Below are 18,057 nucleotides of genomic sequence, written 5' to 3'. Positions count from 1 at the left end.
TGGGTGCCTTACATCTAATCTGTCTCTCCAATCTGTTTTGTATACTGTTACTAGAATAGATTCTATAAAATGTACATATACTCATCCTCCTTATTTATAACCTTCCAGTGAATTCACACTGATCTTTGGATAACAAAGCCTATCTGGGCCTTCAAATAAAACCTGTTCTCCCTTCACCCCACATAGGCAGGGCTTTTGTATGTACCATTCCCACTTGAATGGTCTTCCTCCCACTCCCCCCTCCCCCATCCTATACTCTTAAAAGTAACAAATTCAGATATCAATTCAAAAGGCATTTCTTCAAGAAAATTCTCCCTGACTATATAGTTCAGGTATGTTTATCATTTTTTTTTTAATTTTTTTTAATGTTTATTTTTGAGACAGAGGGAGACAGAGCACAAGTTGGGGGGAGGGGCAGAGAGAAAGGGAGACACAGAATCCGAAGCAGGTTTCAGGCTCTGAGATGTCAGCACAGAGACCGATGAGGGGCTCGAACCCACAAACCGTGAGATCATGACCTGGGCCGAAGTTGGACGCTTGGTCAGCTTTGTGAGCCGCCCAGGCGCCCCTGTTTATTATATTTTCTAATAGAATTGTTTTAAAAGTCATTTAAAAACATGCCAATTTTAAAGACTATTATGATAATTAGACTGAAAAAGTAAAGAACGTTAGCTCGTTTTAATGGCTCACAAAATAATTCAAGTGTTAGTGAGGATGTAGAGAAACTGGAGCTCTCACACACTGCTAGTAGGAATAGAAAGTGGTACAGCTGCTTGGAAAAACAGTCTGGCAGCTCCTCAAAAAGTTACCTTATGACCCAGCAATTCCATTCCTAGATACACATCCAAGAGAAATGTAACCACATGCCTGCACAAAAACTGGTACACAAATGTTCATAGCAGCTTTATTCGTAATAGCCAAAAGGTGGAAACAATCCAAATGTCCATCAAGTGAAAAATGGAAAAACCAATTGTGGAACAGCCATTCACTGAAATATCATTCCATTCACATAAAATGTCCAGAACAGGAAAATCTATAGATCTATAGAGATAGGAAGTAGTGACTGCCCAGGGATGGAATGTGGCAGCGGTGAGTATTAGGGATGAGAGCTGAAAGGTTCACATTGGGTTTCTTTTGGGGGTGATGAAAGTATTTTAAAACTGACCACAGTGATGGTTGTACAACTCCATGAATACGCTCAAAATCAGTGAACTGTATACTTGAAAGAGGTGAATTATATGGTATATGAATTATATCTCTATAAAGCTGTTACCAACAATAATAATAGGGAATGCAATGTACAACAGATATAACGGCATTCAGAATTCTGAGGTCTTCTCTACATGCCTAATATATTCTGAACTCTTTTTTCCTTCATAAATTAAAACTAGGGCTTAGTTCTGCATGCGAATGTTTACAATATGTAGCTTATTGGCCTCTCATCATGATAAAGAGTATAAAAGATATGGAAACAATTAAGATAAGAATAATGATATCCAAAATTAAATCTACAAGGTGTGAAAAAACTGAATAGATCTATAACTATCAAATAATTGGAAGGAAAAAAAAGTAAAAACAAATAAATAAATAAAACCTGCCCCTAAAACACTCACCAGACCCACACAGCTGTATGGTCCAATAGTCCAGTTCTGATACATCTTCAAGAAAAAGATATAAACTGGGGCACCTGGGTGGCTTAGTCGGTTGAGCATCTAACTGCAGCTCAGGTCATGATCTCACAGTTCGTGAGATTGAGCCCCACATCAGGTTCAGTGCTATTAGTGCGGAGCCTGCTTTGTATCTTCTGTCCCCACCCTCTCTCTGTCCATTCCCGGATTGCGCTCTCTCCCTCTCTCAAAAATAAATAAACAGAAAGAAAGAGAGAAAGAGAGAAAGAGAGAGAGAGAGAAAGAGAGAAAGAGAGAAAAAGAGAAAGAAAGAAAGAAAGAAAGAAAGAAAGAAAGAAAGAAAGAAAGAAAGAAAGAAAGAAAAGGGAGGGAGGGAAGGAGGGAGAGAGAGGGAGAGAGAGAGAGAGAGAGAGAGAGAGAGAGAGAGAGAGAGAGAGAGAGAGAAACTATTCTGGAACACATCCCCAAAATGCAAAGCTTCCCAAATCAATCCATGAGGCTAGTAAAATCTTGATACCAAAACCAGACAGGATATCTACACAAATAAAAACCATAGGCTGACTTAACTTAGAAACATAAAACACAAAAGAAAGAATATCAAATTCCAGCTGAGTACAATAACCAAGCCAAATAGGATCTATTCCAAGACTACAAGACAGTTTAACGTGAATTAATTTACCAACTTACCAAAAATTACATTTTCAGATTAAAGGAGGAAAGCTATGTGATTATCTAAACAGAATGCCATAAAAGCATCTAATAACACTTTACAACCCTCAGTGAACTAGGAATTGGAGAAAATCTCCTTAACTTGATGATAAGTATCTTTCACAACCTTTGGCAAATATACTTATGGGTGAACATTAGAAATGTTCCAGAAAAAAAGAAATGTTCCCACTAAAAAAAACAAATGGGAAAAAAAATGCCTACTGTCATTGCTTCTGCTAAACACTACACTAAAAGTCTTAGATCATGAAAAAGTACAAAAAACAAGATATATTAGTGCTGAAAAAGAATAGACAAAACTCCCTGTTAACACAAATTTTTCTAAGTCATTTGAAACTAATAATAATGTGGCTAAATACGAGAAAATGCATAAAAATAAATGGGTTTCTGTGTTTCCACAACTCCCAATTAAAAGATGTAATGTTTAGGGGCACCTAGTGGTTCAGTTGGTTAAGTGTCTGACTCAGGCTCAGGTCATGATCTCACAGTTCATGGGTTCCAGCCCTGCATCAGGCTCTACGCTGACGATGCAAAGTCTGCTTGGGATTCCCTCTCTCTCCGTCTCTCTGCTCCTTCCACGCTCTCTCGCTCTCTCTCTCAAAACAATAAACTTAAAAAATAAATAAGGATGTAATGTTTAAAAATATTAAAATAAAGAATAGTTTTAGGACAGGTTGGGAAGGGAATATGGAAAGATCTTCCTCTTTTTTTTAATGTTTATGTATTTTTGAGAGAAAGAGAGAAAGAGTGCAAGTGGGGGAAGGACAGAGAGAAAGGGTGGGGGGGTGGACAGTGGCTCTGAAGCGAGTTCTGTGCTGACAGCAAGAGAGCCCAACACGGGGCTCAAACTCAGAAACCATGAGCTCAGGACCTGAGCCAAAGTCAGAAGGATATTTAACTGACTGAGCCACTCAAGCGCCCCTGGAAAGATCTTCCTAAACACACAAATTCAGAAGGCAAAGGAAAGTATTAGCCTTGACCACAAAGAAATAAAAAACTTCAGTTACACCATAGACAAAGTTGTAGTAACTTTTGCAGTATACTTTACACAGAAGATTAGAACCAAGAGTTTATGTAGAAAGATTCAGAACTTATCAGTAAAGAGCTGAAAATAACTGGGACACCTGGGTGGCTGAGTCGGTTGAGGGGCCCACTTCAGCTCAGATCATGATCTCACACTTAATGGGTTCTAGCCCCGTGTGGGGTTCTGTGCCCATGGCTCAGAGCCTGGAGCCTACTTCAAACTCTGTGTCTCCCTCTTTCTGCCTACCCACTGTGATCTCTCTCAAAAATGAATTAAAAAAAAAAAAAAGCTGAAAATAACCAAAAAGAAAAATGGCCCAAGGATATGTATATGCAATTTACATAATAAGGAATCCAATGGTAAATAAAATATTAATATGTTCAATCTCACTATTAATCAAGAGTATATAAAACATGAAACATCAATTTCACCCATTAAGCTGACAAATTTTTCAAAAATGGATATAATGAATATTTGCAGAAATGGGTACTCTTTTGTAATATTTAGACTATAAATCAGTAAAGCCTTTTTTGGAAAGCATTTAGTGGTACCTGCCAAAACTTTTTATTGTTTTTGTTTTTAAGTTTATTTTTTTTTGAGACAGAAAGCCAGTGGGTGGGGTAGGGACAGAGAGAGTCCCCAGCAGGTTCCAGGCTGTCAGTGCAGACCCCAACACAGGGTTGGAACCCACAAACAGATCATGACCTGAAAGGAAATCAAGAGTCCAAGGTTTAATGACTGAGCCAACCAGGTGCCCCTCTATCAAATCTTTTTAAATGCGTAAAATCTGACCCAGCAATTTGACTTCTTGATTTCTGTGTTGTATGAAGTTTAGGTATTCAGACTTTTGTCTTATAACCACTTTTTTAAATTTATTTTTAAGAGAGACAGAGCACAAGTGGGGATGGGGCAGAGAGAGAGGGAGACACGGAATCCAAAGCAGGCTCCAGCCTCTGAGCTGTCAGCACAGAGCCCGATGTGGGGCTGGAACTCACAAACCGCGAGATCGTGACCTGAGCTGAAGTCAGACGCTTAACCGACTAAGCCACCCAGGCGTCCCTGAGCATTTTTTTTTTTAAACGGCGGTATCTTGATAGATAGCTAAAGTATAAAAAACATGGCTTTTATAATCAGATTTAATAACACTTCAAATTTAAGTGTTATTAATAAACTATGACTGTGGGTAAAGTTCATAAACCTCTTCGAGCCTCAATTTTCTCATCCTATATTGTGAAGTTAATCATTATCTATTAAAAGGTGAAGATGAAGAGAGAAGTAAAGCGTGACTCTCATGGGCATTGAAGGCTAGCCCTCGACCCATACTTTTCAGACAGATTCCCACAGGAGTGGAAGGGGCCAAACGCAAAGAACTAGACAATCGGCAAATCAGAAACTTTAAGTTTAAAGACTTGGGAGTATGCGGTTCACCGGTACTTAGGAAAATGAACCTCAAGACCGGGTAGAAGCTCGCGGTCGCAGCGCTAACTGAGCTACAACCAGACCTCCATCCGCCGTCACATCCAGCCTTACGTCCGCCTTACTGGGAGAATGCAGCCGCTCAGACAGCAGCGAGAAGGACGCGCACGCACCTGCTGCAGGGACCCCGAGACGCTGGAAGATGAGTCAGTGCTCCGCCGCTTCCGGCGCTCGCTGCGCTCCACGCTGCTCCCGCCCCAGCAGCTGCCGCCGCTCCCACCGCCGGTGACACTTCCACTGAAGCTGGTGTTCCCACAGCAGGTGACGCTCCCGCAGCCGCTGGTACTCCCGCAGCCGCTGGTGCTACCACTGCCGCTACTGGCGAGGGCGGGCACCAAGTCCGGTGCCGCGAGCGACGCGGCCGCCTCCTGACCACTTCGTTTACGCCGCTTCTCCCGGGAAGACTTCTTCCCCGTCATGATCCCCCTGCTGCAACCATCCAGGGAAAGCCCGCCGTCTCTGAAGCTACCTAAAGCGCGCTCCGGCGGCTGCGGCGGCGGCGACGGCAGCAGCGGACTGCCAGCGCGGGCGTCGCAGCTTGTGCGTCACTTCCGGCCTCGTCGCAGGGAGGTGTTTCTGGAAGGCGTGCCGGGACCCACCGAGCTTCCAGGGCGAGCCGTGAAGGTTGGCTTGAGTTTGTTGAAACACTCGCAGGTTGTCGGGTCACGTTCGGGTTTCCTTGCCTCTGCAAAGGACGGAATGTGGAGATTTACAAGAGCTCTTTGCCTTATTGAGACCGTCTTTCAAATGTTGTCGTATACAAATACACTAAGGTAAAGGTGTAGTTTTTGTTCTCGTTTTTCATTTGTCTTCCAATTTTTATTTATGACACTAAAACGTTACAAGAATAGAGAACTTAGGGAAAATCTCATCATCATTATTGTCATCAGCGGGGAATCTTTTTTTGAAGTGTATTTTAGGGAATTGTACCTAGGGTCTTGTGCCTTCTTGTTTTTCCCCATTAACAGTAATTGTTAGGCATGTTTCCTTTTCACTTCTAAAACTATTTGGGTCTGGTACTTCGCCGTATTCTTTCTCAATTTATTTACCTAATATTCAAGTGCTGGTGTTTAGGTTGTTGACAGTCTGTTACATTTTACAATAATGCGGCTCTGAACTGCTTAAGGAAAAAATTTTAACGATTTTCCCTATCGTATTTTGTCCCGCCAAAACAATTGATCAGCACCTTATTTTTCTTGTCCTAATAAATTATTTTGAAGACTAATCCAACTTAAAATGTCACCCATACACTGAAACCTAAATCTAATATATAATAGAGATTAACTTGCATTTTTTATTTTATTTTAATTCAAGTATAATTGACATGCAGTGTTATATTAGTTTCAGGGGTATAATACAATGATTCAAGAATTCTGTACATTTCCCAATGCTAATTAAGGTAAGTGTACTCTCGGGGCGCCTGAATGGCTGAGTCGGCTAAGCATCCACCCTTGATTTCTATGGAGGTCATGGTCTCACAGTTAATGAGATTGAACCCTGTGTGTGGGCTCTGAGCTGACAGCATGGAGCCTGCTGGGGATTCTCTTGTTCCTTCTCTCACTGTCCCTCCCCTGCTCATGCTCCATCTCGCTCTGTGTCTCAGAATAAATACACATTAAAGAGATTCTGTTAAAAAAATAAATGTTCTCTCAATTTCCTTTATTTATTTCAACTGCACCCCCACCTACCTCCCCTCTGACAACCACCAGTTTGTTCTCTATATCTAAGAGTCTGGGTTTTTTGGTTGGTTTTTTTTTTTTTTTTTTTTTTTTTGGAGGGGGGATTGTTTGACTCTCTTTTTTCTTTGCTCATTTTTTCTTAAATTCCACATATGAGTGAAATCATAGGGTATTTGTCTTTCTCTGATGCCTTATTTTACTTAGCATTATACCCTCTAGATCCATCCATCTTGTTTCATATGGCAAGATCTCCTTCTTATGGCTGAATAATATTCCACTATGTGTGTATGTGTGTGTATATACACTTACCCATTCATCTTTCAGTTGACACTTGGGTTGCTTCCATATCTTGGCTATTGTAAATAATGCTACGGTAAACATATATATATCTTTTGATTTCCAGTGTTGACTACCATTGGTTGGAACACTATTTCCTCATTATCAAGTGCTAATAAGGTTAACCATTTATCACTGAAATCAGTGTGTTGACCGAATAAATGTATGTTAATTATTTATATTGGTGAGATGGGAGAGAGGAACAGGGAAAAATATTATTGGCATATCAGTGTTCGTATCTTTTCTCTCTCCCTCCCTTCCTCAAAAATTGCCTTTTCAGAGTAGGTCTTGGTTTTTGAAGGAGAGGAAAACAAGAAGAGTTCAGGAGTGCACAGGATTGGTCAGGAAATCCCAGGCCATGTTTAGAAAGAAACAGGCGGGATGCAAGGGTGGCTCAGTCGTTTAAGCTACTGATTCTTGATTTCAGCTCAGGTCATGACCTTGCAGTTTGCAAGTTCAAGCCCCACGCTGACAGTGCTGAGCCTGCTTAGAATTCTCTCTCTGCCCTTCCCCTCAAAAAGAATTTAAGGCAAGAAATGCGCAAAAGATTTTGCATTTTCGGCAGTGCCTGAGGGCAGCAAATGGAAGAGAACTGAAGAGACTTTAGGGAGTATTTCTGAAGATTATATATTTTCTGCATTGAGTGCATGAGGGACAAGTGAAGGATTTGAGTGAGTTTTTGAAAACTGAGTATGTGTCACCGTTGTGTCAGGGTTAGATTTTGTGGGCTGCTGGGGAGGATTTTGGATCTAAACACAAGCCGGGTTTTAAAATCAAGATCAAGTAGCTCAGTCGATTAATGGTCTGACTTTGACTCAGGTCATCATCTCACGAATCATAAGTTCCACCTTCACACTGGGCTCTCTGCTGTTACTGCAGGGCCTGCTTCAGATCCTTTGTCTGTCTGTCTGTCTGTCTCTCTCTCTCACTGCTCCTCCACTGCTCTCGCTCTCTCCCTCTCAAAAATAAAAATTAAAAAAAAAAAAATCAGGATCACAAATACATTTTTTAAAAAGTGTCCTCATTTGGCAGGGTTGATTTGTCTCAGCAGGGGCTTTTGGCCACAGAAGAATAAAGATAGGGCCTGAGGCAACACTAAGTGATAGTAATCCTGTATCCTTCACTTGAGTGACAGAAAGCAATTTTAAAAACTTCCCTTTGGGGCACCTGGGTGGCTCAGTTGGCTAAGCAAGTGACTGGCTCAGGTCATGATCTCAGGGCTCCTGAGTTCAAGCCCCACATCTCTCTGCTGTCAACACGGAGCCTGCTACGGTTCCTGACTCCCTCTCTCTCTGCCCCTCCCCAGCTCATGTTTTCTCTGTCTCAAAAATAAACAAAACATCAAAAAAATTAAAAAAAAAAAAAGAAACTTCCCTTTGGCCATATCCCCTACCTATCTCTGTCATTCAACAGCTATTTAATAAGTGTCTAAAACAAATTCCAAAGCTGGGGAGATTCCAGCCCTGGGGAAACAGCTGGCTCCACCCCCTGGCCCCACCCTTAGTTTTGCCTTGTAAGTTTAATGCTGAAGTTGAGCATTTTATGCTCTTAGGAGTTCCATATTGGCCTCATTAAGTATCTTACCTGAAAGGACTGAAAGTATTATGCTCATAAATAAAAACGTATAATAACATAATGTTTGTAACCTTGTTATGGGGTGAGTTATGTCCCCCAAAAATGTATATGTTAACATCCTGACCCCAAATGTATCTATACTTTTTTATGTTTTTATTTATTTTTGAGAGAGAGAGCATGCACGCAAGCAGGGGAGGGGCAGAGAGAGACACAGACAGAGAATCTGAAGCAGGCTCCAGACTCTGAGCTGTCAGCACCACGCTGGAATTGGGGCTCGAACCCACAAACCACGAGATCATGACCTGAGCCAAAGTCAGACGCTTAACTTACTGAGCCACCCAGACGCCCCTGCAGTGGGGCCTTTAAGGAAGTAATTAAGGTTAAATGAGGTCCTGAGGGTTGGATCCCTAATCAGATAAAACTGGTGTCCTTATAAGAGGAAGAGATACTAAAGATTTCTCTCCCCCTGGCCCCCACCTGGTCCCTTTCTATCCTTTCCCCTCTCCCCTCCAAGCCCCACCTCCCACTTTCTGTGAGCACACAGAGGAAAGGCTAGTGTGAGAAGGGAACAGGCCAGCTACAAACCAAGAAGAGAGATCTCACCAGAAACCAATCCTGCCGACACCTTGATCTTGTACCTGTAGCCTTTGGAACTGAGAGAAAATAAATTTCTATTGTTTAAGCCACCCAGTCCTCGGTGCTTCATTATGGCAGCCTGAGCTGACTGATAATAAACCTAAACTGGAATGTGTCAGCCTGGATAAAGCTAGTTGTTTATTAATTACTAGGTGCAAATTATTCCTTAATAAAGTCAGTTGAAAAGCTTCTTGGTTTTTACCTCATTCTACAGCAACCTGACAATAGTTCCCATATTTCTTTGGCTGGACCAGAAGTCAGGGCACTTCAGCTAGGTGGCTGAGGAACTTACCAATTTGACAGATGAATCCCAGTTTTTGTCCACTCTCCCATATTTTGGTTCTAGAATACAAAGGCATTGTTTTGACCACTGGTGCTAGGGAAAAGTACAAAATAGACAAAACCCATGCCTCATTAGTTTATATTCTAGTGGGGAGAAACAAACCAAAGGAAATACACAATAGGAAGTGCTTCCATCCTCACTCAGTCTGGCATTGTACATTCTTCTTACTCTGCTTAATTTTTTTTTCAGTGCTTTTTTTTAGTTTATTTATTTATTTTGAGAGAGAGCATATGCATGTGAGCAGGGAAGAGGCAGAGAGAGAGAAAGAGAGAGAATCCCAAGCAGGCTGCACACTGTCACCTCAGAGCCCAACATGGGGCTTGAGCCCATGAACCATGAGGTCATGACCTGAGCCGAGATCAAGAGTCAGACACTTAACCTACTGAGCCACCCCGGGGGCCCCTTCTTCAGTGCCCTTAACACTGCTATACATGCATTTATTTGTCTGTCTCCTTTCAGTTGAATGTAAGCTCCATGAAAGCAAGGACTTTGTTTTATTCACTTTTGTATGCCCACTACCCAAATACCCTTAATAAAATATTTACACACACACACACACACACACACACACACACACACACACGCAATTCCCTGCATAGTTGGTTCCTAATACAAACTTATTGAATAAATGAGTGGATGATTGCATAGTTTCAGATGGAGAACCAGATTTATCCAGAATTATATGAACTCATTATATTATGAGAGTAAAAGCACCTAGTGAGATTAATGGCCAGAGACTAGTCTTTAATTAAGGAGGTCAGTAGGAGCTTTGCTGGGAATAGTTCAGTGCTTCCTCATCACAGGGCAGAGAGACTTAGCTATATGGAGTTAGCTGCTGCTGTGATGCTGACGTCACATGGGCTTTGGAACAATAGGTACAAACAGCTTTCTAACAGAAACCAGGTAATTCTGCATAGAGTTTTGCTGTGCAGAGAACAGGGAAAGGACTTTGATTCATGGTGTGAACATGTCGTAGACACATCATAAGGTTGGTTGGCTTAAAGCCAGAGAAAGGCCATTGTCTATTTAGGTTGAATCATATGAAATTGCCTTTTTTGGAGGTCAAAACTGATTGAATGTTGACAGTTTCATATGCTTCAATAGAATATTATAGCGTTTAAGAGACTCAGCGCTATGTATTGTTATGGAATTACAGCTCGGCAAACAAATGCAGGCCTGCTTTTCTGTCCTGGAACAAATATATGAGAGGGTGGACAGAGATAGGAATTTATAAGCCATTTTTATAACTGCTCTTCAGCAACTCAGCGTTTATCACAGTGATCGGCCTGGCATATATAGGTATTAATGCTAGGGCCAATCAGTGCTTCTCTGGAGTTTTATTTAAAAACACTTAGGTAAGAAATTCAATCTTCCACTTAAATGAACAGTGAATAAATTACCTCATAGGTTCTAGTTGTCACATTCTCTGTCTTATGAAGGATCCTACGTGAATGAGACCAACAAAAGACACGCTGAAACAAGACACAGGGAGTCCTTGATACTGTCATCTTCGTATCAATGAACAAACAATTCTTTTTTCATTAAGCTCATTTGAATTGGTTTCTTTCTCATGCAACCCAGATTCCTAATGAAAACAACATACAACATTTAAGAAGACCTTTCATGATCTGCACAGCATTTTTCTCTGTAGCTCATATCTTTCCCAGAAATACACCCTCCAGGTCTGTTCAACGACCCCACCTGCACACAACTTGTTAAATCTAAAATTCTTTTTAAGTATCACTTCTTGTTTAAAACCGTTCCAAATCACTTCATTTCTTAATCCTGTTAAAATGAAATACTAATACCTTTGTTAGACATTGTCTTTCCTACAGAGCATCCAGAACTCTTGACTGCGGGTATTTGTTCAGTATCTTCTTCAATATACTGTTAGTTCTCATGAACAGAGGCGGTGTCTTATGTATCTTTGTAGTCTGACCACCTAATACAGGGCCTGGCATATACTAAGAATACAATATTAAATTCTGAACTGAGAAGTTCAGGATCCATACAGAGCTCTTTTCCAAATCACCACCGTGGTAAATTGCATTTAAGGGCACCATTTCTTCACCTCTCCCTGTATTCATGCCCTTTGCCATGTGATTTGGCAGTGTCCTTCCACTACAGGCAAGACATGTAATTCCCTGCCATTGGAGTTGACTATATGACTTACTCTGGCCAAAAGAATGTTAGCAGATGTGTAGCAAGCGCAGTATTTAAAAAAAACAAAAAACAGGAGCACCTGGGTGGCTCAGTCAGTTAAGCAACCAACTTCAGCTCAGGTCATGTTCTCATGGCTCATGAGTTCTAGCCAGTATTGGGCTCTGCACTGACAGCACTGAGCCTGTTTTGGAAACTCTATCTCCCTCTCTCTTTGCCCTTCCCCTGCTTATGCTCTTTCTCTCTCTCAAAAATAAATAAATGTTTCAAAACAAAACAAAACAAAACAAGGGCACCTGGCTGGCTCAGTGGGTAGAACATATGACACTTGATCTCAGGGTCTTGAGCTCAAGCCCCACTTTGGGCATGGAGCCTACTTAAAAAGCAAACAAACAAATACACAACAAAAGAAACAACCAAAAAATTATAATAATGATGGTTTACTCTTGTGCTTCCACCATTACCATGAAAATGATATACTCAGGTTAGCGCACTGGTCCCAAGAGAAAGATGAGAGACAAAGAGAGCTGAGCTGCCAAGCTAAACTATCCAGTCAAGTCTAGCCTAAAGCAGAGTCCTCAGCCAACCTGCAGACGTGAATGAGTCCAAGTCAGGATCAGCCAACCCTATGCTTGTAACTTCTTAGCAAAATAAATGCTATTGTTTTTGTTGTTAGTTGTTGAACAGTATTATTGAGGCTATGGTTACCTCATAGGCACACTTTCTAAAGCCCCCTGTCCTGTATTTCTCTGCTAGCAATGAGAAGGGTCTTCAAAACTAGCTTGATATTGCATGAGTCACTATTCAATGCCAGGACTATAATGTGGTAGATACGATTCTTGTATTCCAACAGAAACATTTTTATATTTCATGGTGAGGTTCTGTGGTATTATAGGAAGTTTAAATGAGGTGTAAGGATATTTGTGTGTTCAGAGTTCCAAACAACTAATTTTACAAAATATCATCAGGATACCCTCTAATGGGCATTTTTTTCACAGTAGCAATAAAATCAAATACTTTTCTTCCCGGTCTGAATGTTCCTTGTATACAGCAGTCACTTTTATTGTTAAAGATGGTGGTAGCCTTATATTATCTTACCAAGCAATGCTTGGTAAGTACTCATTAGGTCGCAGACATTTTACATATTTTATCCTATTTTATGAAATCCTAATGTAACTTTGATTAACCTGGGGCTGAGATCAAGCAACTTCATTCCATAGCAAGTGGAAATGTCATTGAAATGTATGCCTTTAAACCCCAAAGCCAGTATTTTTTCACTATATTACACTGCATCTCTGGTCACTTTTACTACTGAAAAATTTAAATGGCATAAAAATAAGCAAACATTTCTTGAATTTATTAGTTCCTTTGAAAACACACGAATGAAAGAAATGTGATTTAGAGTTTGTTTCAGGCGACTTTCGGCTCTGTGTATCAAACATATAAGCAAGTACCAAACACCATAGTTGCTATTATGATAAAGTGAAGTGCCTACCACAAACTGGTATTTCTCTTCATCTTGATATCCAGCTTTGTCAACATCATTTATTAAATAAACTTATTAAATTTATTAAATATTACTCTCTTCTCCATTGTTTTCTTGCTAGTGACTTGTTACAGAAAGATTTACTTGACTCTTTTGAGTTTCTTCACTTGTAAAAGTAAAATTACTAACAGTAATTTCCCCATAGGGATGATGAGGATAAACTTAGAACTAGTATAAAGTAATTGCTTAATGCACACTGGGTTGCCTGGGTGGCTCAGTCGGTTGAGCGTCTGACTCTTGATTTCGGCTCAGGTCAGGATTTCACAGTTTCATGAGTTGGAGACCCACATCAGGCTCTGTGCTGACAGTGCGGAGCCTGCTTGGGATCCTCTCTCTCTTTCTCTCTCTGCCCCTCCCCTGCTCACGCTCTCTCTGTCTCTGTCAAAAAAAAAAGTTAATTCATGCTATCTAGTCTACTTAAATTTCTCTGTTTTTTGCAATGTTACTTAACTGGTTTGCTTTAAATTCAGTTACAATCTATCCTGTAAGTATTACTAGATCATATGCCTTTAAATCTGATGAAAGTATTATTGCCATTTGTGCGTTTTTACTTTTCTGATTTATTATAATGTGTCCAGGAGCCCCAAGGTCAAGCTTTAAGTCCCAGGACCTCATCATATAAGGCTTAGGACCAGTATCAGCCTACTTACTTTACAGAAGGGCGTTAGTCAGCTCTCTATTTTATTTTTAAAATTTTTTTGATGTTTATTTATTTTGGGGGTGTGGGGAGAGTGAATGGGGGAGGGGCAGAGAGAGAGGGAGACACAGGCTCCAGGCTCTGGGCTGTCAGCACAGAGCCCAACTCAGGGCTTGAACTCACAAACCTTGAGATCATGACCTGAACTGAAGTTGGGCGCTTAACCAACTGGGCCACCCAGGCACCCCAGCTCTCTCCTCTTTAAAACTTCCATTACTCACTGTATTCTCAAGACCCTTTTCCTCCATGAGAGGCACCAAAGTGGTTTACTTGTTGCCGTCAAAGTCAAGATCCTGTCTTAGTACCTCCAGAAAACAAGTACCCTAATTTTAAACATTAAACAAGTAAAAACATGATAATCACTTAAACAAATAAAATATAGGGGTGCCTGGGTGGCTCAGTCGGTTAAGTGCCAACTTCAGCCCAGGTCATGATCTTGCTGTTCGTGATTCAAGCCCTGCATCAGGCTCTGTGCTGAAGCTCAGAGCCTGGAGCCTGCTTCAGATTCTGTATCCCTCTGTCTCTGCCCACCCACTCCCACCCCCCGTTCATGCTCTGTCTGTCTCTCTCTCAAAAATAAGCATTAAAAAAAGGAAAAGAAAATACAGAAAGATGAGAAAACTTTTTAAAAACATTCATTGGGCACCTGGGTGGCTCAGTCAGTTGAGCATCCAACTGTGGCTCAGGTCATGATCTCACGGTCTGTGAGTTCAAGCCCCATGTCAGGCTCTGTGCTGACAGCTTGGAGCCTGGAGCCTGCTTCTGATTCTGTGCCTCCCTCTCTTTCTGCCCCTCCCCTGCTCATGCTCTGTCTCTCTCTGTCAAAAATAAACATTAAAAAAAATAATAAAAAAAAAACACTTATGCATATGGCAAATAGGCCAATTATGCCCTGTTTTGTCTTCCTAATCTCCTTTAGTTATGGTAAGGGAAACATAAACTTTAAAGAAGCACAGATATGATGCAATCAAGTAAAAAAAAAAAAAAACAATGCACACACCTATGAAGTATTCTTGCTACAGTACTTTAAGCTTAATCTAACCAAGCCTTTGGATTTAGCTTTTAATTTATAAGAAATAAGTATGGCAGGCAGATTTTAAGAAGGCTCCCAGTGATCCCTTTTTGTTTTTTTAAAAAATAAAATTTTTTAGTGTTTATATTTATTTTTGAGACAGAGAGAGACAGAGCATGAGTGGGGAACGGGCAGAGAGAGAGGGAGACACAGAATCTGAAGTAGGCTCCAGACTCTGAGCTGTCAGCACAGAGCCCGACACGGGGCTCGAACTCGATGAGATCGTGACCTGAGCCGAAGTCTCATGCTCAACTGACTGAGTCACCCAGTGATCCCTTTTTCTGATATTCGCAGCCTTGTGTAATCCACTCTCCTTGAGCAACTTGTTTTCAACCAATAGAATACCTTGATGTTGAGGGGGTGGCATGTTTGTGGTTAGATTGTAAATATTCTGACTTTGGTTCTGCTAGCAGACTCTCTCCCTTGCTGTCTTTGATAAAACCACTTACCATGACAGAGAAAACTATAAAGCAGAAAAACGGAGGGCAGCTTCTGGCCAACAGCCAACTAAGAATTTAAGTCCTCAATCCAATGACTTGAAAAGAACTGAAACTAACCATGTAAGTGGGCATGAAACTGCATCCTTCCCCAGTGGAGCCTTCAGATAAGACCTCAGCCTTGGCTGATACCTTTGATGGCAGCTTCATGTGAAACAGAGGATCCAGCTAAGCTGGGCCAGGATTCCTCACTCACAGAAAGTTTGAGATAATAAATGTGTGTTGTTCTAAGCCACTTTAGTAGTGGGGTAAACTATTAAGCAGCAGTAAATACTTAATATGGAAGTTACAGGAATATGTTTTAAAAATATAAAAATTGGGGTACCTTGTGTTCTGGACTGCCTAAACACTTCAAAGTCAATGATATTAAAAATAAAAATGGAGGAACTGTTCTGGATTAAGATACCAAAGAGACATAACCAAATTAATACCATACATAAACCTTGATTATTTATATTAGATCTTTTAAAAAAAGGGATAAGGGTGCCTGGGTGGCTCAGTCAGTTGAGCATCCAACTTCGGCTCAGGTCGTGATCTCACAGTTCGTGAGTCTGAGCCTTGTGTTTGGCTCTGTGCTGACAGTGCAGAGCCTGGAGGCTGCTTCAAGTTCTGTGTCTCCCTCTCTCTGCCCCACCCCTGTTCATGGTCTGTCTGTCTCTCTCAAAAACAAACAAACATTAAAAAAAAAAGTGATAAAAGGTATTATGAGACAACAAGGAAACTTGGATGTGGGCTAGTTATTAGATATTAGGAAATCACTGATTCTCTTAAATACAATATTATGGTTATAAATAATATTCCTTAAAATGTCCTTGTTCTTAGAAGATACAAATTGAAGTATATGGTTGATAAGTGTAATGTCTGTAATTTACTTTTAAATAATTTCAAAAGAAAGAGATAAAGCCAATATAGCAATGTTAACAACTGTAGAACCTAGTTGACAAGTCCATGAGTGTTCACTGTACTCTTTGAACTTCTATGTATGAACATGTTCATTTTAAAAAATTGAAGGAAAACACATGGAAAGATATTGTTAAATGAAAAAATATTCAAAATTGTATTTATACACACCCCCCCCAATTCATTGTATTGAAACCTAATCCCCAATGTGATGGGGCCTTTGGGAGATGATTAGTGGGGGTAGAGTCCTCGTGAATGGGGAGACCCCATCTCTCTCCTTCTGCCATGCAAGAAATAGGAATGGGCTCTTGTCAAACACCAAATATGGTGGCACCATCGTCTTGGACTTCCTGGCCTCCAGAATGGTGAGAAATGAATGTTTGTTTTTAATCCATCCAATCTAATGTTGGATTTTTTTTTTTGTAGCAGCCCAAACACAGTGTATAATTTTCTATAGAAAAATATACTAGAAGTTAGATTAGAATTTTTTTTAAGATTGAGTAACATTTCCTAATCAATTTATATTTCAAGACCTTTACAAAGTATGATACATCACAAATGATTCTCTATACATTTTATCATTTCTTAACAAAATAACCAGAAGATACACAGTGATAACTGTTAAGGAAGCTATTTCCCAGTCTCATCCCCAGAATTTGTGAACAATCTTTTTCACTATGCTTCTTCCATCACTTAAAAGGATTATGAGGTAGGTAAAAAATTCATTGTATTGCTACTTAGTTATAAACTCTGCTAATATCAGGGGCTGGGGGTGGGGGGGTTGGAATTTGGGGGGAGAACCACAATAGAAGCATGCTCATTTAAAAAATATAAGGCCAGGGGTGCCTGGGTGGCTTAGTTGGTTGAGGCTCTGACTTTGGCTCGGGTCGTGATCTCAAGGTTGTGGGTTCAAGCCCCGCATCCAGCTCTGTGCTGACAGCTCAGAGCCTGGAGCTTGCTTCGGATCCTTTCTCTCTCTCTCTGCCCCTCCACCCCATTCATACTCTCTGTCTCTGTCTCTCAAAAAGAAACAATAGTTAAAAAAAAAAAAAAACAACTTAAAAAAAATGTAAGGGCAGATGGAGGATAATAGTTGTGAAATCAAGACAATGATACATCTCTTTTGCAGGCAACTGTGTTTTAAATGCAACATGAAAGACATTAACTCCAAGACTTTTACCACTGGAAGTGACTTGACAGCATGTATCAAGTCTAAACACGTACATTGTTATAACTTGACCCACCAATTCTATGTAGAAAATGTAGCCTAAGGAACTAGTAAGATACTTTTTTTTTATTTGAGCACTGACAGTTGAAAATTGAAAACATCGGCTAATAGGAAATGGATATATCCATATAATGTACTGTATTTATTAGGGTGGATGTATACTATATTAAGCTTAAAAATCAGGTTATTGAACAATGTGTATCACACAATCCTTTCATTAAAAAACAACACATTTACATACCTACTGATACACCAAAAGATGTTAATGGTTTTCTCTGGTAGATTACAGGCAAATTTTATTTGATGTGTGTGTTTTATTCAATGAATGTATGTTTTTATATTCACAAAAAAATAATAAGGGAATCATTAAAAAAGTTTAACTGAAAAAGACTTTAAAATATCACAAAACCATCATACAACACTTATTTTTCAAGTGGGATTATCTTTTTTTTTTTTTGCTAAACTTTTTTGTAATTTTTCTTCAATAAACATGAAATACTGATATTATAAAAGTTGTTGAAAAAAGACTTGTAC

At 40.2% G+C, this 18,057-nt stretch overlaps 1 protein-coding gene across 2 annotated transcripts in view; it reads right to left on the bottom strand.

Moving 5' to 3' along the window:
- CAAP1 (caspase activity and apoptosis inhibitor 1) overlaps positions 1-5,404 on the bottom strand; it is a 51,796-nt gene extending 46,392 nt beyond the window's left edge. The window contains exon 1 of one of the 2 annotated variants that reach the window (XM_027039249.2): positions 4,968-5,404. In XM_027039249.2, the coding sequence (XP_026895050.1) occupies positions 4,968-5,273 (306 nt within the window). In that variant the 5' untranslated portion in view covers positions 5,274-5,404. Of the gene's footprint in view, positions 1-4,880 lie in introns of both variants that reach the window. The other variant, XM_015081333.3, reaches the window with a different exon arrangement.
- Between the last annotated feature and the right edge of the window lie 12,653 nt (positions 5,405-18,057).

This window comes from Acinonyx jubatus, chromosome D4 (assembly GCF_027475565.1).
Source record: "Acinonyx jubatus isolate Ajub_Pintada_27869175 chromosome D4, VMU_Ajub_asm_v1.0, whole genome shotgun sequence".
NCBI classification, from domain to species: Eukaryota; Metazoa; Chordata; class Mammalia; order Carnivora; family Felidae; genus Acinonyx; species Acinonyx jubatus.
Note: the sequence above shows the minus strand (reverse complement) of the source record. Positions and strands in the feature narration are given on the sequence as shown.